We start from the raw sequence: 23,153 nt of genomic DNA, 5'->3' as shown, positions 1-23,153 counted from the left end.
GGATCAGATCAAAGGTCCCGCAATTAGCCAGGAACATTTGTGAGCCAGAGGCCGCTCTGGGAAGCTACAAAGCTTGGCATCCCTGCTGGGTCAGCCTGCATGATGGTGTGATGCAACACACATCAACAATGCACAGAAAAAGGAAACAACAGCCCCCCCCTACCTGCATAATCGTTTGCCGTGCGCCTGGGCGTCCCATCTGCTTTCTCCAGAGAGCCACTCTTCCCAGGAGGGTCTTTGCATAAGAGGGGCAGAGGCTTCTCACCGATTTGCGCTCCTGTCCTTAAGCAAAGAGGCTGGTTGTTTGATGGTGGGGGAAGCGGCGGTGGTGGTGGGGGAGGTGGTGGGGGAGGCAACAGTGGCGGCCCCCCGTTGCTCTTCCCTTGCTGCGCAGGGCCGGGCGGCGGAGGGGCAAAAATCTGGACAGGGATATCCTTCGAGGGCTTCTGCCGCAGCGCTTTGAAGCCTTTGGTTTGTGCTGGCCGGGAGGTCTTGGCCGAGGGGGTCTGAGGGGCACCGGCCAGAGTCCGGCGGGAGGCGCCCTGCGGCTGCTTGGCGTTCAACGGCTGCGACCGGGAAGTCTTCAGCACAAACTGTGCCGGGCATTTCTGCAAGGGGAACGACGACAGAGCTGTCAGGTTTCAGAAAGGTGCAGTTCAACTGCCGGAGAGCAACGATGGGGGAAAGAGAGCCAGTGGCTGGTTGGAGGGTCAAACTAGGACCTGGGAAACCAGGGGTTACCGTATTTTTCACTCTATAAGACGCACCCGACCATAAGACACGCCTAGAGGAGAACAAGAAAAAAAAATTCTCTCCCTCTCTGCTCAGCGCCTTTCCAGCAAAGCGGGAGGAGAAACAGAAGGGGCTGCCCCCCCCCCCCCGATTCGCCGAAGGGGCACTGCACAGCTCTCCTTCTCTGCGCAGCCCCCTTCAGCGAAGCAGCTGGAGAAACGGAGCCCCTTCCACTTCTCTTCTCACTTCGCTGAAGGGACACTGCGCAGAGGGAAAGCTGTGCAGCGCCTCTCCAGTGAAGCGAAGTCAGAACAGCAAAAGGGATTGGTACGCACCGATCCCTCTTGCTCTCCTGGCTTCAGCGAAAGCTGCGCAGTCTGCATTCGCTCTATAAGACGAACACACATTTCCCTGAAGTGATGGCCATGAGGCAGGAGTTGATAAAGCAGGTGAGCTGCGCACAGGTGAGCTACATGCAAGCTGCCGGCCAGCCCTGTGGAGCCTCCTTTTATTGATACAAATATGCAAACCAGGCAGATACATTTTGGGCTGTGACCTTTACACATCTTCCGGTCCCGAGATCGTGGGGTGGTACAAAGTTATTTTGGCACCTGTTTCCACCGCGTCATTTTCCCCTTCCACAGTGTATGACGAAGGAGACAAAAGGTCTCAGAGACAAAGGTTACAGACAGGACACCGCAAACTACTGAGACCACAAAAGGTTAGACAGAGGCAATGATGTTCAGACAGCCGTGGCTTTGTCTGTGAGGGGTGTGTGTGCTCTGCACCCCGAGGTCACGCGTGCAGGCAGGCTGGGTGGGGAGTGCGCTCCCTCTGGACCCCACTCCGCGATCATCCCTACATTTCCCCTTACTTTTTAGGAGGAGGAAAGTGCGTCTTATAGAGCGAAAAATACGGTATAGCCCCACTCAGGCATGATCCTTAACCGGCTGGCTTTGGGACAGTTGCCAGCCTTTATGTCACAGAGTTGTTTGTAGAGTCATCCAGTCCAACCCTCTGCAATGCAGGAATCTTTTGCCCAACATGGGTCTCGAACCCTCGGCCTTGAGATTAAGAGTCTCCTGCTCTACCGACTGAAGTGGTTTTGAGATTAAAATGGGTAGGGGGAGAGCCACGCCCTGGAGGAAAGGCAGGCTATAAATACAATACACATATCATTTCCATCAGTGCCCTTCAATGCGCTTTCCTTTGCTACTTCGGAAGGAAGGTATTATGATTATAACTGCGGTCGTGATTTCTTCTTCGTCACAGCGTCCAAGGTGAGTTATCGAGCCATTTAAAAATACAATATCAAAATCACTTCAAAGCAAGAGGGTGGGGTCCTACACCACATAAGCCTATGTTTAAGAAACAACAACAACCCATGCCAAACCAATTTATTATAACAATTTCTAAAACAGAAGTTGCCTTTGTTGTTTCCTGCTGCTGCTGGCCAGTTGCAGGGGAACGAGGAAACAAGCACACCACCTTCGATTTGTCTTTTCTCCAGAAGGAAGATTTCCCAGTGGCAGGAAGATCGCTGGGAGTTCGAATTGAGACTCACCTCTTTGAACGTCTTGAGCCTCTCCAGGGTTTTCTCTCGCTCCTGCTTTATCCACGCTTTCTTCTTCTTCTCGTCCTCTTTCCTTTTGTCTCTTTTCTAAATTTGGACACCGGAAAAAAGTTAACACCCGCATACAGTGGTACCTCGGGTTAAGTACTTAATTCGTTCCGGAGGTCCGTTCTTAACCTGAAACTCTTCTTAACCTGAAGCACCACTTTAGCTATTGGGGCCTCCCACTGCCGCCGGAGCACGATTTCTGTTCTCATCCTGAAGCAAAGTTCTTAACTCAAGGTACCACTGTATAGAGATCTGCTACAATGACTGGGGTAAATATACAGAAGATGGTGCAGTAAAAAAACCCCCCAAAATGTAAAGGGCCCCTGGACGGCTGAGTCCAGTCAAAGGTGACTGTGGGGTAGCGGAGCCCATCTTGCTTTCAGTCCGAGGGAGCCCGTGTTTGTCCACAGACAGTTTTCCAGGTCATGTGGCCAGCATGACAAAACCAATTCTGGCGCCACGGAACACCATGACGGAAACCAGAGCACAGAAACGCTGTTTAGCTTCCCACTGCAGTGGTACCTCTTTATCTACTTGCACTGGTGTGCTTTCGAACTGCTAGGTTGGCAGGAGCTGGGGCAGAGCAACGGGAGCTCACCCGGTTGCAGGGATTCAAACCGCTGACCTTCTAATCGACAAGCCCAAGAGGCTCAGTGGTTTAGACCATAGCGCCACCCGTGTCCCTAGATGGTGCAGAAAAGTTATATGCACAGGGAATCCAAATCCTATAGCCCCCAAAAGTAGGATTCTGAGTCACGAATATGTTACGCAAGTTGAGCAAGTTTGCATCCATCTCATTTCCCCACTACCACCATTAAAAAACTATTTTGCATGCTTTATTCTGCTTTCGTAATCCTCAGGTCAGCGAGGGCAGGGGAATATGTACACAGGACTCAGAATCATAGAGTTGGAAGGGACACCAAGGGTCATCTAGTCCAACCCCCAATAGCGTATCCCTGGTTTCCGAGTTACCAGCAAGCACCGCCCATTCCGCTTCCAAGTGTACCTTCCCAACCACAAGGCCTAGAAACCTGGTATAAAGGCAAGAGTTCCCAGCACACAGAATGTTACTTTCTTTCCCTGCGTTCCTGTGAATTGCTGCATGATGAAGCACTAACTACAGCTCAGCCGGAGTACCTTTGAAGTCGAATAGAATCCGTTCCGGAAGTCCGTTCCACTTCCAAAAAGTTCGGAAACCAAAGCACGGCTTCTGTTTGGCTGAAGGAAGTTCCTGCAGCCAATCAGAAGCCGCGGAATCCCCGTTGGACGTTTGGGTTCTGAATAAAGTTCGCAAACCGGAACACGCACTTCCGGGTTTGCAGCGTTCGGGAGCCAAAACAATCGACTCCCAGGGCGCTCGGGATCCAGGTTACGACTGTAATTCCATAAAGGAGAAGCGAAAACTTCACATCTCACCACTGGCCGTGCTGGCTGAGGCTTGGAACCCAATAACATTTGCTCATGGGGCCACACACTCCCCACCCCTGCCTTAAGAGATTTCTCCCCCAATTCCTTGCTACTCACAATCTGGATGCTGTGATGTTGCTGGAAATGCCGTGAGCTCTCCTGAGCCTGCTGGAGCCGGGCATGGCGGCTCTCTTCACATTGATCCTAATGGAAAAGAAACCAAACAGAAGCATGCCAATCAGCTGTAAGTGCCGGCTGAGGTCCCCATTTTATTTTAAAATGCAACATGTGTGTGTGTGTATCATGTTTATTGGAACAAGTGTCTCCACCCAATGTCAACAGTGCAGAATTCAGCGGCCAGGTTGCTCACCGGGACAAGATGGTTTGAGCATATTGCACCGATCCTGGTCCGACTGCACTGGCTACCAATTAGTTTCCAGGCCCAATTCAAAGGGCTGGTTTTGACCAGTAAAGCCTTAAGCGGCTCAGGACCTCAATACTTCAAGGACTGCCTCTTCCCATATGAACCCACCTGGACCCTGAGATCATCTTCTGAGGCCCTTCTTTGTGTGCCTCCTCCTTGAGAGGTGCAGAGGGTGGCAACACGAGAACGGGGCCTTCTCTGCAGTGGCTCCCCGTCTGTGGAATGCTCTCCCCAGGGAAGTTCACCTGGCGCCTCCATTAGACACCTTTAGGCGCTAGGCAAAAACGTTCCTTTTCAACCAGGCCTTTGGTTGACTTGACATTCAATGCCCTTTTAAAATGTGTGGGGTTTTTTTTGGGGGGGGGGTATTGGGTTCTTCTTTTTGTTATATGTATGTTGTGTTTTTATACTGTGATTTTATCCTACGAACAGCCCCAAGACCTGCGGGTATAAGGCAATATACCAATTTAATAAACAATAATAATAGGGCACCCAAACTTTTCTGGACCACTTGCCTTTTTGTTTCTGAGGTAAGCTCTCCTTGAGCAGATAATCCCACGCTTCGTCTCCAGCTGCTGGGTCTTCTGCCTCAGTTGAGCTATTTCAGAAGAAGGCACACGGGTTTCTTCCAGGACTTGCTCAGTGGCTTCTAACTCATCAGGGTTTTCACATGTGTCATAATAAACTACTTCATCCTGGATCTCTAAAGGAAGGAGAAAATGTTTACTTATGTGAAATATGCAAATCTATCTATCTATCTATACCTATGCAGTCGTACCTCAGAAGCCGAACGGAATCCATTCCGGATGTCCGTTCGACTTTCAAAACGTTCGGAAACCAAAGTGTGGCTTCTGATTGGCTGCAGGAAGCTCCTGCAGCCAATCAGAAGCTGCAAAGCCGCGTCGGATGTTCGGCTTCCAAAATAACATTCAAAAACCAGAACACTCCCAGGTTTTGATCGTTCGGGAGCCAAAACGTTCTTTTTTTTTTTTAATAATTTTTTATTAACTGGCCAATCACATCAAATTAAATCACATCACATAAATTCCGAATTACAAAGCCAAATTTTAAATTTTGTTGGGGGGACCCATACTTCAAGATCCGAAGGGGGATTCTGATCATCTTCTTGCTACTGCGTTAATGTCCAAATCAGTCCCAATCAGTCCAAACAGAGTTCATAATTCTATCCAGTCTTATCTTGCTGTTTCCACATCGCATCTTGTTCATATATTTTCTCTTTTTTCTTTATGATCTCTTCTGATAGTCTCCTTAAGCCGATAAACACCAATATAATAATCCTGTGTGAATTTCCCGTTCTTCCAATCCTCGAATCAAGATGGTTTCCATATATCATCTCCTTCATAGATAACATCGCTCTTTCCATCATAATTTTATGAAGCTGTTGCTCTTAAGTCCCACTGAGGAGTTTAATCCACAATATATAAACAGCTTTGTTTCTCTCTTTCTCCTCCCAGACTCAAGACCTCCGACAGAGCTTCCCAAAATGGCGACGGCATTTTTAACTGCGTCATTCCAAAGCTCTTATACCTTCCAGGCTCATCTTGAAACATGCTTTGGTTTGAAAGTTTATCTCCACACAGCCTTAAATCCACAGCTTAAGTCCTTAAAAACGACATTTCTGACTCATAAGGGGAGGGGATTCTTGTTTAATCACATAGAAAAAGAAAGGAAAGTTTTTTTTCCCTTCCCCCCTCAGTCATTTGCCGTACCGTATCTTGATGTATCTTCTCATGTTTTATTCTTGTCTTGTTTTATCAGAGATCTCTTCTGTCAGCAGTCGTTACTCCCCCTCCTTCCTTGAAGTATGTGCAATTCGCCTCGTCCAAATTGTTTCTTTTGAAGTTCTTGCAGCTAGTGGCGCGAATCAGGGACGGCGTCCAAGAGTGCCGAAATCCCACAGGAGGGATTTGTGCCTAGTGCCCCCCCATCCCCACAAATTCGGGGGTGGTATAGGGCACAGCAGGCAAGGGCCGTCCCCCCACAATCCTGGGGGGGTTAAGGAGGCTAATTACCCCCATCATAGCCTCCAAAGTACCTCGTGTGGGTCGGAGAGATGTTATTGTCAGCCATCTTCCGATGCGCCCCCTAGTGGCCCCCCCGGGAGCCAAAACGTTCAAGACCTAGGCTGTTCGACTTCCAAGGTACACACACGTATATTAAATAAGCTCATGATCATAATATTTTTCAAGTTCCCCAAATTTCCAAAAGTTGGCTATCTGCTGCATCTCTGCATGATGCCCTGCTCTCTATACTTTCCTACTTCCAGCCTCCATAAGGGGCATAGGCAAACTCGTTCAATCCAGCACCATGGCATAATTACAAGTTCTCAGAAAGGAGGCTGCCCGCCGCATCTCTGTGTGACTAACTGTTCTGGCCTTGCCCCTGGAGCGGCGATGTAAAAACAATGCTTTATTGTGGAGGCCGAAAACTTGGGAGGCCGGCGTGTAGAGTGGGAAAACTGACGAGTGTCAGAGGTGTCAGCCAATGGTCCATCATTCTGCTCCCCACATTACCCAACCAGATCCTCCTGGGAAGCCTCCAAGCAGGACACAGAACACAATATCCTTTCCCCTGTTGCTGCTCTCTGACTGGAGGCTCCAAACTGCTGGCCCGGCTACTGCAGGAAATCAGAGAAACAGCCGCCCAGTCCCTGGCAGGTGTGGCTCATTTTCCTTGCTTACCTTTCATCCGCCTCCTTAAAGTCTCCAACTGTGTAATAAGCAGCATTTCTTCATTCTTCAGGATCTCAAACTGCACCTCGTACAGCTCCAGCTGAGTTTCATAATATTCTATTTCCAGCTCCTCGACTCGAGCCATGTCATTTTCTTCCTCGTGGAGGGTCTCCATCTGCAGGAAGCGTCATTAAGCCCACAAACTATTAGAAGCAAAACGACGTCACTCGGTCCTTTTCCATTCCCTCATCGTGCTTCCCTCCCATCAGAGGGGCATTTTCCGTGTGTGTGTGTATGTGTGTGTACAGACACACACACACGAGTGGTACCTCGGGTTCAGAACATAATTCGTTCCAGAGGTCTGTTCTTAACCTGAAACTGTTCTTAACCTGAAGCACCACTTTAGCTAATGGGGCCTCCCGCTGCCACCGCACGATTTCTGTTCTCATCCTGAAGCAAAGTTTTTAACCTGAGGTAATATTTCTGGGTTAGCAGAGTCTGTAACCTGAAACATCTGTGACCTGAAGCATCTGTAACCCGAGGTATCACTGTATATGTATGTATGTGGGTGGGTGGGTGGGTGTGTTGTAGAACATGCAAGTAAAAATAAAACACACATTTCAGGGCATTTGTAAACAATGAAATATACTAAGAACCTGTATATATTCACTCTCTTCCCCTCCATATATCTCTGCTTGTCAATGGTGGCTGGAACAGGTGACCCAATCTGCTGTTGTACATGATGAAACAATGCGAACCTGTATCGAAACCATCCGTTTTGCCCTCTGCTTCCTTTAAGCTGTCTGTTCGCTTCTCAGCTAAGGCCACTTGCCATAGGTCAGGCATAGGCAAACTCGGTCCTCCCGATGTTTTGGGACTACAACTCCCATCATCCCTAGGCTAACAGGACCAGTGGTCATGGATGATGGGAGTTGTGGTCCCAAAACACCTGGAGGGCCAAGTTTGCCTATGCCTGCCATAGGTGAGTAATAATAATAAATTATTATTTATACCCTGCCCATCTGGCTGGGTTTCCTCAGCCACTCTGGGCAGCTCCCAAAAGAATATTAAAAACACGATAAAACACCAAACATTAAAAGCTTCCTTAAACAGGACTGCCTTCAGATGCCTTCTAAAAGTCAGATAGTAGTTTATTTCCTTGACATCCAATGGGAGGCCGTTCCACAGGGCAGGCGCCACTGCTGAGAATCCCTCTGCCCAGTTCCCTGTAGCCTCACTTCTTGCAGGGAGGGAACTGCCAGAAGGCCCTCAGAGCTGGACCTCAGTGTCCCGGCTGAACGATGGGGGTGGAGATGTTCCTTCAGTTACAGGGAACCAGGTAGAGGGCCTTCTCAGTAGTGGCGCCTGCCCTGTGGAACGCCCTCCCATCAGATGTGAAAGAAATAAAAAACTATCTGACCTCTAGAAGACATCTGAAGGCAGCCCCGTTTAGGGAAGCTTTTAATATTTGATGAATCATTGTATTTAAATATACCGCTGGAAGCCGCCCACAGTGGCTGGGGAAAGCCAGCCAGATATAATAAATTTATTATTATTATTATTATCATTATTATTATTAGGCCGAGGCTGTATGAGCTTTGTCAGAATGAAATTGCAGGAACGCATCTAAGCATTTAAGGGATGCCTTAAGGCTGTTTCCTAGGGACGTGGGTGGCTCTGTAGTTTAACCTTGCCGATCAGAAGGTTGGAGGTTTGAATCCCCGCGACAGAGTGAGCTCCCGTTGTTCAGTCCCAGCTCCTGGCAACCTAGCAGTTCAAAAGCATGTCAAAGTGCAAGTAGACAAATAGGCACCGCTCTGGCGGCAAGGTAAACGGCATTTCTGTGCGCTGCTCTGGTTCGCCAGAAGCGGCTTAGGCATGCTGGCCACATGACCCGGAAGCTGTACGCCGGCTCCCTCGGCCAATAAAGCAAGATGAGCGCCGCAACCCCAGAGTCAGCCACGACTGGACCTAATGGTTAGGGGTCCCTTTACCTTTTCCTTTAAGGCTGTTTCCTAGCTGCAATGTTCACTCTCCATCTCATGACTCCCACATCTGGGAGGCTCCTCTAGTGAGACGAGAGGAGAATGTGGGGCGATGCCCTTACCTGCTTCCGGATGTCCGCTCTCTTGTGGTTCAGGCACAGCTCTTTGGCTCTCATGTGCTGCAGAGTCTCCTTCGCCAACAGGTACTTCAGGTTTTCTAACCTGGGAGAAGCCGTGGCCCAGGCAGCTTGGCCAAAGCGCTTCCGGTCCTGCTCCATTTGCTTCTGCATGGCTGTCAAGAGGAGGGTCACGCCAATTAAATTGTCACAGATGTATAAAACAGGAAATAAAACTTGTTGGAAGTGTGGGGTGAAAGAAGGCAGTTTCTTCCACATGTGGTGGACTTGTGACATAGTGAAAACGTATTGGGAAAATATATATAAAGAATATTTTTAAGTACCGTATTTTTCCCTCTATAACACGCAGATTTTTTCTCCTAAAAAGGAAGGGGAAATGTCTGTGCGTGTTATAGAGCGAATGTGTGGTCCCTGGAGCCGAAAAATCAAGCAAAAATCAAATCGCGGCACTGCACGGAGAAGCGAAACCTGAAAAGAGGAAGCGGCTGCTTTCCTGCATTCTGCCTCAGGGTCTTACTGCCCACCCTCCTCTGTTTCGTTGCTGTGTTTGCTGAAACAGAAGAAAGAGCAGGGAAAGCCCCTCCCCTCCAGGCAAGCAGAGGGGAATTCCTCTCTGTGCTGCTGGGGGAGAGGGAGAGAGAGGGGGGAGGGAGAGAGAGGGGGGAGGGAGGAAGGGAGGGAGGGAGGGAGGGAGGGAGGGAGGGAGGGAGGGAGGGAGGGAGGGAGAGAGAGAGAGAGAGAGAGAGAGAGATGGCTGGCTTGCTTGCTTGGGTGGGGGGAAACTTTTGCCTTTCTTTCCTCCCTCCCGTTAAATCCCTCTCCTGCATTCTTAGCCAGCTGCTTCTCTGCACACCCCTCTCATGTCCCTTCTTTGTTTTTCCTTCGCTCCCCACTTAAAATATGGTTACAAAGCATAGATCCACATGGATCCTCAGGATCTTTGCATTGGGTCACCCCAAATTCACCATCAGATCACATAGCATGTCCATGGCTACAGTCTGCACCAAAAAATCACGCACCCACTGTTGCCTGGGGCTGCAATGGTGCAAAAACGTGGTTACCAAGCATGGATCCACAGGGATTCTCAGGATCTTTGCATTGGGTCACCCCAAATTCACCATCAGATCACATGTCTGTGGCCACAGCATGAAGCCCAAAAATGATACATCCATTGTTTCATTCAGAATGTTTTTTCCCTTGTTTTCCTCCTCTAAAAACGATGTGCGTGTTATGGTCAGGTGCGTGTTATAGAGCGAAGAATACGGTATACGTTTTTGAAAAAACAAGAGTCATTGAAGAAAAGAACTAAAAATCTTGCTTATGACAATCACCTATTATTATTATTATTATTATTAATTTATTTACACCCTATCTTTTCCCCTTATGGGACTCAAAGCAACTTACAGATACAGTCAAACCTCAGAACTCGAACAACTCCATTGCCAAACGTTTCAGCTCCCGAACGCCGAAAACCCAGAAGTGTGTGTTCCGGTTTTCAAATGTTTTTCGGAAGCTGAACGTTCCAACACGGATTCAGCTTGAGTGCAGGAAGCTCCTGAAGCCAATCGGAAGCTGCGCCTTGGAATTTGAGCATTTGGGGAGTCAAACGGTCTTCTGGAATGGATTACGTTCAAGTTCTGAGGTTTGACTGTAAAAACAAGTACAGTGGTACCTTGGGTTAAGTACTTAATTCATTCCGGAGATCTGTTCTTAACCTGAAACTGTTCTTAACTTGAAGCACCACTTTAGCTAATGGGGTCTCCTGCTGCCGCCGCGCTGCCAGAGCACGATTTCTGTTCTTATCCTGAAGCCAAGTTCTTAACCCAAGGTACTATTTCTGAGTTAGCGGAGTCTGTAACCTGAAGCATATGTAACCTGAAGTGTATGTAACCCGAGGTACCACTGTATTGCTAAAAACATTTTTTTTAATTATCAAAAAAACACTAACAGAATTAAAACTATATACAGTGGTACCTCCGGTTGCGGACGGGATCTGTTCCGGAGCTCTGGTTGGATCCCGAAGTTTCCGCAACCGAAGGGACCGCTTCTGCGCATGCGCGTGACGCAGTAGAGTGCTTCTGCGCATGCGGCAAAACCTGGAAAAATACTTCTAGGTTTGCCGCATACGTATCCTGAAAGATACGTAACCGGAGGTGAATGTAAGTAGGGGTACCACTGTACATGTATGAAATCTGTTTAAAACATACAAATAATTACAATAAAAATAGCATGGCACAAGCCCTTTCATTAAAAGCCGTCAATTCGCTAAAGTCTGTTGGGACAAAGAGGTCTTCAAGGACAACCAAGAGGGAGCCAGTCTAGTTTCTCTGGGAGGGGAGTTCCAGAGTCTGGGAGCAGCCACCGAGAAGGCCCTGAAGGTCATCCCCAGGATATTTTGATGGAATCTCCCACTCAGCACAGACCCTCCCTCTCTAATTAAGATGGACCTCAATCTACTGGGAAACTCAAGATGGCCTGCTCTGGGGAACTCGTTGGAAGATTGCGCCTCACTCATGCCTGAGAAAGGTATCTTTTATCATATGTGGTGGTTGTGCAAGACAGTAAAAGCTTTCTGGGAAATGATTTATAATGAGTTGGGGGAAAATGTCGAAAATAACCTTTGTTAAAAGGCCAGAAGCTTTTCTTTTAGGCAGAATGGGATAAGAGGTACCCAAAGATCAGGGAAAAAACTATTTATGTACGCTACCACAGCCACCCAAATGATATATGCCCAAAGATGGAAAGAAGCAGCAGTTCCAACAAAAGAGGAGCGGCAACTAAAATTGATGGACTACGCAGAGATGGGGCGAAAGTTACCGGACGAATATCAAGATGAGAGAGGGTTTTTTAAACAGAATAATAATAATAAAATTTTATTTATACCCCGCCCTTCCCGGTTCAGAAAACGGGGCTCAGGGCGGCTAACAACAAATTTAAAACACTTAATTGAAGCTACAAAAAACAATATAAAATACAGTATAAAACGTGAATAACAATAAATTCAAAAATCAATTTAGGGGGAAAATCCATCCGATAAACATTAGATGATCACCAGGGCTAGTTGGCTAAATTAGTCCTATTTGGGCCAGCGAGGAGACCAGGGGAGAATTAGCTGTGGGATCCCAGAGCGGGTAATCTTCATAAAAAGGGGGGGGGGGGAGGGAAGGAAGAAGAATAAAAGATCAGGCTAAGTTCAAATTGAAAGCCAGGCCCTGCGGAAGGAAGTTAAATCCTGCAGGGCCCTGGTCTCCTGGGACAGAGCATTCCACCAGGTCGGAGCCATCACTGAGAAGGCCCTGGCCCTGGTTGAGGATAATCTGACTTCCTTAGGGCCCGGGACCTCTAAACTATGATTATTCATGGACCTTAAGGTCCTCTGTGGGGCATACCAGGAGAGGCGGTCCTGTAAATACGAGGGAACATTTGTTGAATATGTGAAAACAAATTGTAAATAATTAAAAACATTAGCAGGGTTGACATAAACACGAGCGGTGAGAAATAACTTAAAAGAAATAAAAAAGTTAGATTTGTAAATAGGTTTGAATTAGTTATGCAGTAAGAATACGGAATAAAATAAGAAACCACAGAGGGAAGTCGCAGAAAATGCAGGTGGAATTTGTTTAGACCCGTGGTCCCCAAAGGGGGGCAATTTGATTTCTAAGGGAGCAATTCGAGAAGGAGTTATTAACAGTGAATGGCCTTTTAGGCTTCTTCCATGTGAATAGGAGTTCACTTTTTGAATAATAAGAATTATGTGTCATGGGAGGGGGGGAGGATTTTAGAGATGCTACTGGTTTAGACCTAGGGTTAAGTACTTAATTCGTTCCGGAGGTCCGTTCTTAACCTGAAACCGTTCTTAACGTGAAGCACCACTTTAGCTAATGGGGCCTCCTGCTGCCGCCACGCCACCGGAGCACGATTTCTGTTCTTATCCTGAAGCAAAGTTCTTAACCTGAAGCACTATTTCTCGGTTAGCGGAGTCTTTAACCTGACGCGTATGTAACCTGAGGTACCACTGCAATTTTTATTGCTGAAACATTGTAAAACGCAAAAATGGAAAATAATTTTAAAAGAAAGGGAAGGTTGCCTCTGCCTGCCTCTCTGCTCACCTGCTAGTGCCATCACTGTCTCCTTGAAGTAACCAACCGTGATGTCTTGGATGGAGCAAACAGCTTCTTCAGCCTGATCCGTCCACTCCTCCGCCTCCTTCTTCAGGGCCTCAACCCTTTTAGGACCCAGCCTGTCAGCTTGCAAGGATTTCTGCAAAAAAAGGAGTATATTTTTAGAGTCAAAATGGGCAACTGATGGACTATATGGAACTGGCGGAGATGACTAGCAGAATCCGAGATCTGGGAGAAGAACTGGTGGAGGAGGAATGGAAGAAATTTAAGGACTACATACAAAAATATTGTAAATTGTATGAATGTTAAGAAAGATGTAAGATTAGCAATAGAATGGCTCCAACAAATTAGCTACAAGGAATACAAATCTAATTGTAATTGAAAGAAAATACAAATTTTGGGTAAATTGTTATAACTAAGTCTTCAAAAGAGTGATTTAAATTCTAAAATCTGAGATTTAATATTGGAAAAATATATTATATGAATTGAAACAAGTTAATAATTTGCTAGTAAAATTTATGAGTTTAGGATGCAGGAACAAGAGATGTGAGGAAGTCCAAAGATGAGAATGAAATGTGGATATTGGAAAATACTATGTTATTATGTATGTTTTTTATTGTGTAAACAAAAACTTAGTAAGGTAAAGGGACCCCCTGACCATTAGGTCCAGTCTTGACCGACTCTGGGGCTGCGGCGCTCATCTCGCTTTATTGGCCGAGGGAGCCGGCGTACAGCTTCTGGGACATGTGTGCAGCATGACTAAGCCGCTTCTGGCGAACCAGAGCAGCGCACGGAAACGCCGTTTACCTTCCCGCTGGAGCGGTACCTATTTATCTACTTGCACTTTGACATGCTTTCAAACTGCTAGGTTGGCAGGAGCAGGGACCGAGCAACGGGAGCTCACCCCGTCGCCGGGATTCGAACCGCCGACCTTCTGATCAGCAGGTCCTAGGCTCTGTGGTTTAACCCACAGCACCACCCAAGTCCCTCCTGTCCTATAATGCCTAACAAAAAAGCTTCTAGTTTTTTAATAAAAGTTTTTTTTTAACATCATCTTCAGTTCATTATATATCATTTCCCAATAGTGTTTGATTGCAATTCCACTACATATGATAAAACGTACCTTCTTTCTATTTACACTTCCAGCGCTTATTGGAACTTATTCTATACATTTTTGCAAGTTTAACAGGAGTCATGCACCATCGATACATCATTTTCATATAATTCTCTTTCAGAATTATACAGTCAGTAAATTTTAAATCCACTTTCCATAGTTTTTCCCAGTCTCCCATTTGTATATTATGTCCTAAGTCCTGTGCCCATTTGATCATTACATATCTGACCTCTTCATCTTTAGTTTCCCATTCTAGCAATAAATTATACGTTTCCTTCAATATTTTGGTATTATAATCTACAATTTCTCTTTGAAATCTAGATAAGAGTATAAATTATAAAAAATTTGTTCTATTTACAAATAAAAAAATTAAATAGCTACCTTTCTACTGGTAGGACAGCTTTTGTTAGAGGGAGCAGAACCTCAGATCTGTATTAATTTGTATTGATTTTTACTTATTGAGGGGGGCAGCTGCCCCCTTTCCCCCCTTGGAAGGGGGCCCATGGTTGGGAAAAGGTTGGGAAACATTGGGTTAGATGCTAATAATGCCAAGGTTGCAGGTTTGATCCCCATAGTAGCAACACCCCATAATAGCAACACCCTATTGGTCCCGGGCCCTAAGGAAGTCAGATTAACCTCAACCAGAGCCAGGGCCTTTTCAACACTGGCTCCGGCCTGGTGGAACGCTCAGTCTCATGAGACCAGGGCCCTGCAGGATCTGATTTCTTTCCGCAGGGCCTGTAAGACAGAGTTATTCTGCCTGGCCTTTGGCTTAGAATCAACTTGATCCCCTCCCCCTCTTTTCTTCTGTGATGGAACTCCTACTTGGGGACTTCCCTGGCTTTTTTCTGGCCAGTCTGGATAGTTGGCCTTGGTGAAGATTTGACGTTTTCATCCCAAAAAAGTTTTTGATTTGAGTTTCTACTGAAATGAGGTTGCATTTTAATGTTTTATTTTAATCTTGTTTTTAAGTTGTATTTTAATCAACCTGGTGTTAGCTGCCCTGAGCCCAGTCTTGGCTGGGTAGGGCGGGGTATAAATAAAATTATTATTATTATTATTATTATTATTATTATTATTATTATTATTGACAGCTGCATATTCATGCCTTGCAGGGGGCTGGGCTAGATGATCCTCAGGCTCCCTTCCACCTCTATTATTCTAAGTTTGCCTGGTTTTTGTCCTGCTTTAGTTGCACTGCAGCACAAGAGCGCCGACTGCAATAATGCAGTAACATTAGGGAAGAGCCCTGCGAAACAACGAATAAAGCAAAACAATGCCTGGATGTTTCAAAATAAATCCATCACAATGTGCTATGGTTGTGTCAATGACACCTACAACACAAAACAGCAGTCTGGTGCCAACAGATCCCATCTTTCTGACTCCACGGGGAGAAAGCATTCATCATACAGGATCTTATTTTACAGAGACTTTGAAACACTGGAAAGAGAAACCTACCAGGATCTCCAGTCTGTATAAAGTTGCCAGCTCACGCATATCCCTAAACGGCTGCAGCAAATATTGATAGAATTCGGTCGCCACGGTAACCAGCTCCCAATAAGCATCATCTTCCTCCTTGTAGAGCTCCATCAAAGCGACCAGCTTGTCAGCATCCTTGTGCTGGTAGAGAACCTAAGAAGACTCCAAAATTAGCAGTGGAATCGTACCCTTTGCAAACAATTGAGCCATCCAGGGTGGTGGTGGGTGGACAGCAGCCATTTAAGAGCACCGCAAATTTACGTAGATGTGGGTCCTATGGAGGTGCGGCACAAACCTCGCAAGACAAATGCACCTGTTGTGTTTATATATTGTGATTTTATTCTGTGGACTGCCCTGAGAGCAGAAGGCATACGGCCGTGTACAAATTTAATAAATAATAACAATAACAGTGCTGCACCTATCAGGGCACATCCAGAACCTGCGGAACTGTCCGCCACAAGACACAGTCACAGCCGCTAGCTTAAAAGGCTCTAAACAGGAGTGGGGAATGTCGCTGAACTACAACTCCCTCTTGCCTTAGAAAGCATGGCCAATGGCCAGAGAATAAGGGAGTTGTAGTTCAGAACATTTGGGGGGCTAAGGATTCTCCAAAATGGCTCTACAACTAGGATTAGGCAAATTCGAACCTGCAGCAAAGGTTCGAATTCCAGTCACTCCATTTCCTCTTCCAACGTTCTCCCCCGCACCCCACAACAGTCAGTGAGGGTTCTGCACCCCTAAGCACGCTCAGTGCGCCCTAGGGAGTTTTCAGGGGAGTCTTCCTTCTTTTACGATCCCTCCCCAATCCCCTTCCTGCAGCCAATCAGAAGCTGTGCTTTGGTTTCCGAACGTTTTGGAAGTCAAACGGACTTCCGGAACGGATTCTGTTCGACTTCCAAGGTACGACTGTACAGGAGGAAAGTCAAGGTTGCAGAGCAATGGAAAATGCTTAAGCAATTTATGTTAAGTAGGGGGGAAGTATTGCTATTGGTAGCGGTGCAGCAATAAAACTGCTAGCACATTAGCAAAGCGAAGCAGCGCCCAGTATGGTTTCAAATTGGATGGGGGAGATTCCCTCACTGCGGGGGTTGGACTAGATGACCCCGCAGGGTTCCCTTCCAACTCTACAATTCTATGAGCTACACCTCCGGGTGCTAATTGCTTTATATCACAGTAGAATGGAACACAGCAGCAGCTAAATCATTACATTTGGTGGTCCTAATAGATGTATAATGCTGACTATGTCATCAATTAAATAAGTTTAATTTTCTTCCAAACAGGGAGCCACTCACGGGAACAAAGGCTGCACAGCAGGGTGGTAGATTGAACCGCATGGAAAACACACCAAACGTGTTCCAGAATCCAAGAGCTCATCTCAGCTCAGACCAATGTTAGCCATTTCCTACACCCACAGAGGCGAGTCAAGAGCCAGAGAATATGCCTTTTCCCTTAGCATCTGACAACACCTCTCTGTTTTGAGTTACTTGTGAATTGCTGCCGACACATCGCACTCTCTCTCCCAAGAGCTGCGCCAGCCAAACACACAAATCACAGAGTCCCATGTTTCTACAGGACTGTGCCATTGTACAGCGAAGCCAGAGGTATGTCTAAATGCTCCTCCAAGTTTTAAAAATTACCGTATTTTTCGCTCTATAGGATGCACTTTTTCCCCTCCAAAAATTAAGGGGAAATGTGTGTACGTCCTATGGAGCGAACGCAGGCTCCTTGGCTTCAGCGATAGCAACACGAAGCCTCCGAAGTGCAGAGGAAGCACTCCCTCCACACTCCAGAGGCTTTGCGCACCGACCCCTCTTGCTCTCCAGGCTTCAGGAATAGCTGCCTGAAGCCTTTGGAGTGCAGTGGCAACTCGCGCTGCGCTCCAAAGGCTTAAGGTTCCTTTTACTGAAGCCGGGAGAGCAAGACTCTCCTGGCTTCAGCAGAGAGGGAGAGCTGCACAGCGCCCCTTCAGTGAAGCAGGAGGAGAAATGGAAGGGGCTCTGTTTCTCCTGCTGCTTTGCTGAAGCGGCGCAGATTTTCTTTTTCTTGTTCTCCCCCTCTAAAACAAGGTGCATCCTATGGTCGGGTGCATCCTATAGAGCGAAAAAGACAGTACTATCTCCGCACATAGCAAACTAGCACCTCTGGGAGAAAGCGAGCTTACAAGGGTGTTCCTGACATGCTAGCTTTCCACAGGCAGGAAGATCCTGAGGCAACATGGCAGGAACTACAACTCCCAGCAGCCCCAGCATGCAAGGCCAATGGCCAGGGATGATGGGAGTGGTCGTTCAGTAACTTCCGGAGGGCCAAAGGGCCTGAAGTATACAGCCCTCACCTTGCAACTCAGAAGTCTCGGAAACCAGGTCACAGGATTCAGCTGAATGTGTACATTAGCCCAGAACATGGTGGAAATGAGGCCTAGTCAGCGACAGGTTGAGAGGGTGGCTGACTTAGGCCTTACAGAAGGCAGAAAATTAAGATGCTGGATGGATGCATGCACACGAAAGCTCATACCCATAACTAACTTAGTTGGTCTCTAAGGTGCTACTGGAAGGAATTATTTTATTTTATTTATTTTGTTTCGGCCTTGTTACTGCCATTGTTTAGATGCAAGACCTTCTGCAGTGATCCCCAGCTTCAAACGCTAACCTACCTCGCAAGGTTGTTGGGAGGATAAACTGTTTTATGTAGATCATTTTCCTTTTTTAAAAAATAGAAAATACTTTGAAAGCCTCCTAGGGGAACAGTACAGTCGTATCTTGGATCCCGAACGCCTTGGTACTCGGACGTTTTGGCTCCTTAACGCCGCAAACCCGAAAGTGAGTGTTCCGACTTGCACATGTTCTTTGGAACCCGAATGTCCAACGGGGCTTCCGATTGGCTGCAGGAGCCAATCAGAAGCTGCGCTTTGGTTTCCGAACGTTTTGGAAGTCGAACGGACTTCCGGAACGGATTCCATTCGACTTCCAAGGTATGACTGTATATATTTTCAAAGGCGGGAGGGGCAACTCCCCAACTGGGGAGGCAGAGCATAGAAAATACTGGGTACATCACCCCCAAATGCTTAGAGGATGGGTGGGTGGAAAAAATATATAAATACGCTTTAAAACCAGGGATCCCCTGCTTTATAGTGATCTGGAAACCCAGGACAGCTGTTATAAAAGAGAAACTCGCTCAGATTTCTGAGAAGGGATTTTTTGCAGGTCAAGGGGAATTCCCAGTTCGTTTAATGACTGCAATCAGATACCCTATCCAGTGCAACATTGCCTGCTCCTATAAACACAGGCCTCTCCCCTACACTTAAGCCTAAATATGCAGAAGACTTGTGAGGATTTTGACAGCCGATTAGTCATCCAAACAGCGTCTTCATCCAAGACACAGCTGGTGGGCCAGGGGGGTGTTTGGATTTTGGAAAGTTGCACGCAGCATCTTATAACAGACAGCACAAGGAAGGCTTTACAGTGGTACCTCGGGTTAAGAACCTAATTCATTCTGGAGGTCCGTTCTTAACCTGAAACTGTTCTTAACCTGAAGCATCACTTTAGCTAATGGGGCCGCTGTGCCGCCAGAGCACGATTTCTGTTCTCATCCTGAAGCAAAGTTCTTAACCCGAGGTACTATTTCTGGGTTTGCAGAATCTGTAACCTGAAGCATCTGTGACCTGAAGCGTCTGTAACCCAAGGTACCACTGTATTTAGCTAAGCGTCAACCTTCACAAAATCTGCGGCTCCTTGGCCTCAGGTTCCCATGGGGCTTTGAAAACTGGGGTGGAATTAAACGGCTCCAGCTCACTGCTGTGTGTCCATTGCATAGAGCTCAAAAATGCAGGCCACTCTTCCTTATGCCAAATCAGCCCATTAACCTCAATGTGTCTACACTGACTGGCAGCGACCCTCCAGGGTTCCAGGCAAGAATGAGTGTTAGAAACTCAGATATCAAACAGCTCCTTAAACCAAGGTTGCAGTCGCCAATGTATGGAATGTCTAGGTGCCATTTGGGGGCAAGGCGACTCTAAACTCTTATTTTTCGAACAATGGACTGACTTTGTGCAGCCGGTAAGCGGTCTAAAAATGTAAGAAATGAAGACACACACATATCAAAGCAGCCTTGCCCGACCTAACATTCCCAGGCATTGTTGCAACTACAGTTCCCACCCACTGGGCCGTGCTGTGTGGGGCTGATGGGAGTAGTGGTCCAACAACATGTGGGGAACCCGAAACTTGCAAACGCCTGGATTATTTGCTTATTTCTTGCATTTATATCCACACCTTTTCCTGCAAGAAACTCAAGGGGGCATCTACAGATGATCTGATCTCCCCTGCCACAACAGCCCTGCGAGGTAGGTGAGGCCCCGAGGCAGGTGGCATGGAGAAACCCCCCCCCCTCCAAACAAGCTTCGTAGCCAAGTGGGGTACAGTGGTACCTCGGGTTAAGAACTTAATTCGCTAGACTGGTGACTGGCAGCAGCCGCCGAGACCACATTAACACCGGTCCTGACAGACCTACATTGGCTCCCAGTACGTTTCTGAGCACAATTCAAAGTGTTGGTGCTGAACTTTAAAGCCCTAAACGGCCTCGGTCCAGTATATCTGAAGGAGCGTCTCCTCCCCCATCGTTCTGCCCGGACACTGAGGTCCAGCTCCAAGGGCCTTCTGGCGGTTCCCTCACTGCGAGAAGCCAAGTTACAGGGAACCAGGCATAGGGCCTTCTCAGTAGTGACACCCGCCCTGTGGAACGCCCTCCCACCAGATGTCAAAGAGAACAACTACCAGACTTTTAGAAGACATCTGAAGGCAGCCCTGTTTAGGGAAGCTTTTAATGTTTGATGTATTACGGTATTTTAATACAGTGGTACTTAATTCGCTCGGGAGGTCCTTTCTTAACCTGAAACTGTTCTTAACCTGAGGTACCACTTTAGCTGCAAGGGATGCGGGTGACGCTGTGGGTTAAACCACTGAGCTTAGGGCTTGCTGATCAGAAGGTCGGCGGATCGAATCCCTGCGAGGGGGTGAGCTCCCGTTGTTCAGTCCCTGCTCCTGCCAACCTAGCAGTTCAAAAGCACGTGCAAGTAGATAAATAGGTACCGGCAGGAGGGTAAACGGCGTTTCCGTGCGCTGCTCTGGTTCACCAGAAGCGGCTTAGTCATGCTGGCCACATGACCTGGAAGCTGTACGCCAGCTCCCTCAGACAGTAAAGTGAGATGAGCGCCGCAACCCCGGAGTCGGCCACGACTGGACCTAATGGTTAGTGGGTCCTTACCACTTTAGCTAATGGGGCCTCCTGCTGCCGTGCGATTTCTGTCCTCATCCTGAAGCAAAATTCTTAACCCGAGGTACTATTTCTGGGTTAGCGGAGGCTGTAACCTGAGGGGTCTGTAACCCGAGGTACCACTGTATTCGAAACTGGATTCCCCCAGGTCCTCGTCCGACGCGCTAACCACTGCGCCGCACTGCCTCTCCTTAGGGAATGTGAACCCACTCCTTCCCCGTCCCTCAGGGGTTTACCTGCCAGCGCCCTCCGGGCACGCTCCCCCCCCCCCCCCGGAGCCCCATAGCACGCCCCCCGACGGCGCCCCGTACCCTCCGCAAGGCTTCCTTGGCGCCGCTGAGCCGCCCCTTGAGCGCTTTCCTGCGGAACTCCTGCAAGTTCTCGAAGTACTCGTCCTCCTCGTCCTGGTCGTGGGCGAAGAGCGAGTCGAGCAGCGCCTTGCGGCCGCACGCCTCCAAGGCCCAGCCCAGGTACCTCTCCAGGCGGCGGCACAGCGCCTCCAGCTCGGCCTCGGCCAGCACCGGGCAGCCGGGGAAGAGCAGCGCCCACAGGCCGCTCTGGCCGGACAGCGCCGCGGGCAGCGCGGGCAGGCAGGGCTCCAGCTGCGGGGCCAAGGCCGACAGCTGGCGGTGGACGCCCTGCAGGGCCTGCGGGGAGAAGAGGCCGGCCCAGCTCATCTGCTGCGGGCCGCCAACGCCGCCGCCTCCGGCCTCGGCCGCCTGCTCCTGCAAGGTCCGGTTGTGGCAGGTCACCGCGAACTTGCTTTCGATGCCGTTCCAGGCCACCAGGAAGCGCAGCTTCTGCGGCGGCTCGGGCTGCCCGAAGGCGTCCTCCTTGATGGCCACCCAGCCGTCCAGGCTGTCCGGCTGCGGCTGCTCCTCTGCTTCGTCCATGGGGGCAGAGAGGAAGCCGGGCGCCCGCAGCCTCGCAGCCGCTTCCTTTCCAGCGGCGGCGGCGCCCCTTTGAACTTCAAAGGCTTTCCAACGTTCTAGAACCCCGATAAACTTTCTTTTCCCCCTCCTTTTAGTGAAAGTAGCAAAGCGGCCCGGGAGGACTTGTTGTGCCTCTTTCTGTGACGTCGCGAGCGGCGTCCCCGCTTCTGGTTGGCTGGTTGGCTCTCAAGTGGGAGGAGACTGAGCGTCTTCCCCCACTCCTTTTTTTTGGTCCCAGGAAGTGGACTTCATAAAAGCGAACACGCTCCTTTAAAAAGAAGGGAGGGACTTTTTTGCACCGTGGGAAGTGGGCTCCCTTCCTAATCTGGAAGTTGTAATCATCCGTTGCCGGCGTTAGAAGCAACTGCCAAGGGTCCAAGAGTCAAGGGTCACCCACCCTTCCGCTTTTCCCGCGCCAGAGAGGTTTTTGTTTCGTTCTGCCGCTTTCCCCGGAAAACACGCCGTTTCGGGAAAACACACTGTTTACCTCTGAATCGACGTTGGGGATTATCCACACTCAAGAGATTCCCAGGCACGTCTGCACTTTAAAGCCCCGTGTTTGAACGCTCTTTTTTGTTCTCCGCCAAAACCCCGCTCTTTGCCACTGAATCCAAATTATAATAAATAATAATAATTTTTTATTTATATTTTTTATTTATATCAAAAAACCGGGCTCAGGGTGGCTAACAACAAATTTAAAACACTTAATTGATGCAACAAAAAAAAGCATAAAATACAGTATAAAACGTGAATAACTGTAAATTCAGAATTCAAAAAGCAATTTGGGGGAAAATCCATCCAATAAACATTAGATGATGCGCCTCGGCTTTAAAGCTTTCCAATTCAGCAAAAAACAGGGGGAAAGAAAAACATTTCTGGCGTGTGCTTAGGGATCATGTGACAAAGAGAAGTGTGGAGGCAGAGGTAAAGATCCTCAGGAGTTTGGGGAAAAGCTGGAAGGTTTTGCTTCAGGTCTGTCTTGTGCCCCAGATTTGTCCGGCTTCCTGCTCTACTAACGAAGGACTGCGGCACTGGAGAAAGTGCCTGCAGTGATCAAGACCTGCACTAGGAATTCTGAGGTCATTTGAACTGTGGGATCTACAAATTGTTTTGGTTCTCCTTTTGTTGAGTGCAGTCTCAAGGCAGCTGAAGATGCTGTACACAGCAGTTGCTACACATGGTGACATGAGCAAAGATGTTGATCCAACCATAACACACATACACACCGCAACAGAGTTGTAAG

The 23,153-nt window shown here is 48.1% G+C and overlaps 1 protein-coding gene across 2 annotated transcripts in view; it reads right to left on the bottom strand.

Moving 5' to 3' along the window:
* WHAMM (WASP homolog associated with actin, golgi membranes and microtubules) overlaps nucleotides 1-22,077 on the bottom strand; it is a 28,336-nt gene extending 6,259 nt beyond the window's left edge. For both annotated transcript variants that reach the window (XM_083712579.1, XM_083712580.1), the window contains exons 1-9: nucleotides 21,290-22,077; nucleotides 15,693-15,866; nucleotides 13,109-13,259; nucleotides 8,985-9,154; nucleotides 6,887-7,052; nucleotides 4,700-4,887; nucleotides 3,878-3,964; nucleotides 2,297-2,392; nucleotides 164-608 (exon numbers count right to left, since the gene is read on the bottom strand). In XM_083712579.1, coding sequence (XP_083568705.1) covers nucleotides 164-608; nucleotides 2,297-2,392; nucleotides 3,878-3,964; nucleotides 4,700-4,887; nucleotides 6,887-7,052; nucleotides 8,985-9,154; nucleotides 13,109-13,259; nucleotides 15,693-15,866; nucleotides 21,290-21,871 — 2,059 coding nt within the window. In that variant the 5' untranslated portion in view covers nucleotides 21,872-22,077. The remainder of the gene's footprint in view (nucleotides 1-163; nucleotides 609-2,296; nucleotides 2,393-3,877; nucleotides 3,965-4,699; nucleotides 4,888-6,886; nucleotides 7,053-8,984; nucleotides 9,155-13,108; nucleotides 13,260-15,692; nucleotides 15,867-21,289) is intronic.
* Between the last annotated feature and the right edge of the window lie 1,076 nt (nucleotides 22,078-23,153).

Source organism: Podarcis gaigeae, assembly GCF_964106915.1.
Source record: "Podarcis gaigeae genome assembly, chromosome: 14".
In the NCBI taxonomy this organism is placed as follows: Eukaryota; Metazoa; Chordata; class Lepidosauria; order Squamata; family Lacertidae; genus Podarcis; species Podarcis gaigeae.
The sequence above is the reverse complement of the archived record's forward strand: the minus strand, read 5'-3'. Positions and strand labels throughout refer to the sequence as shown.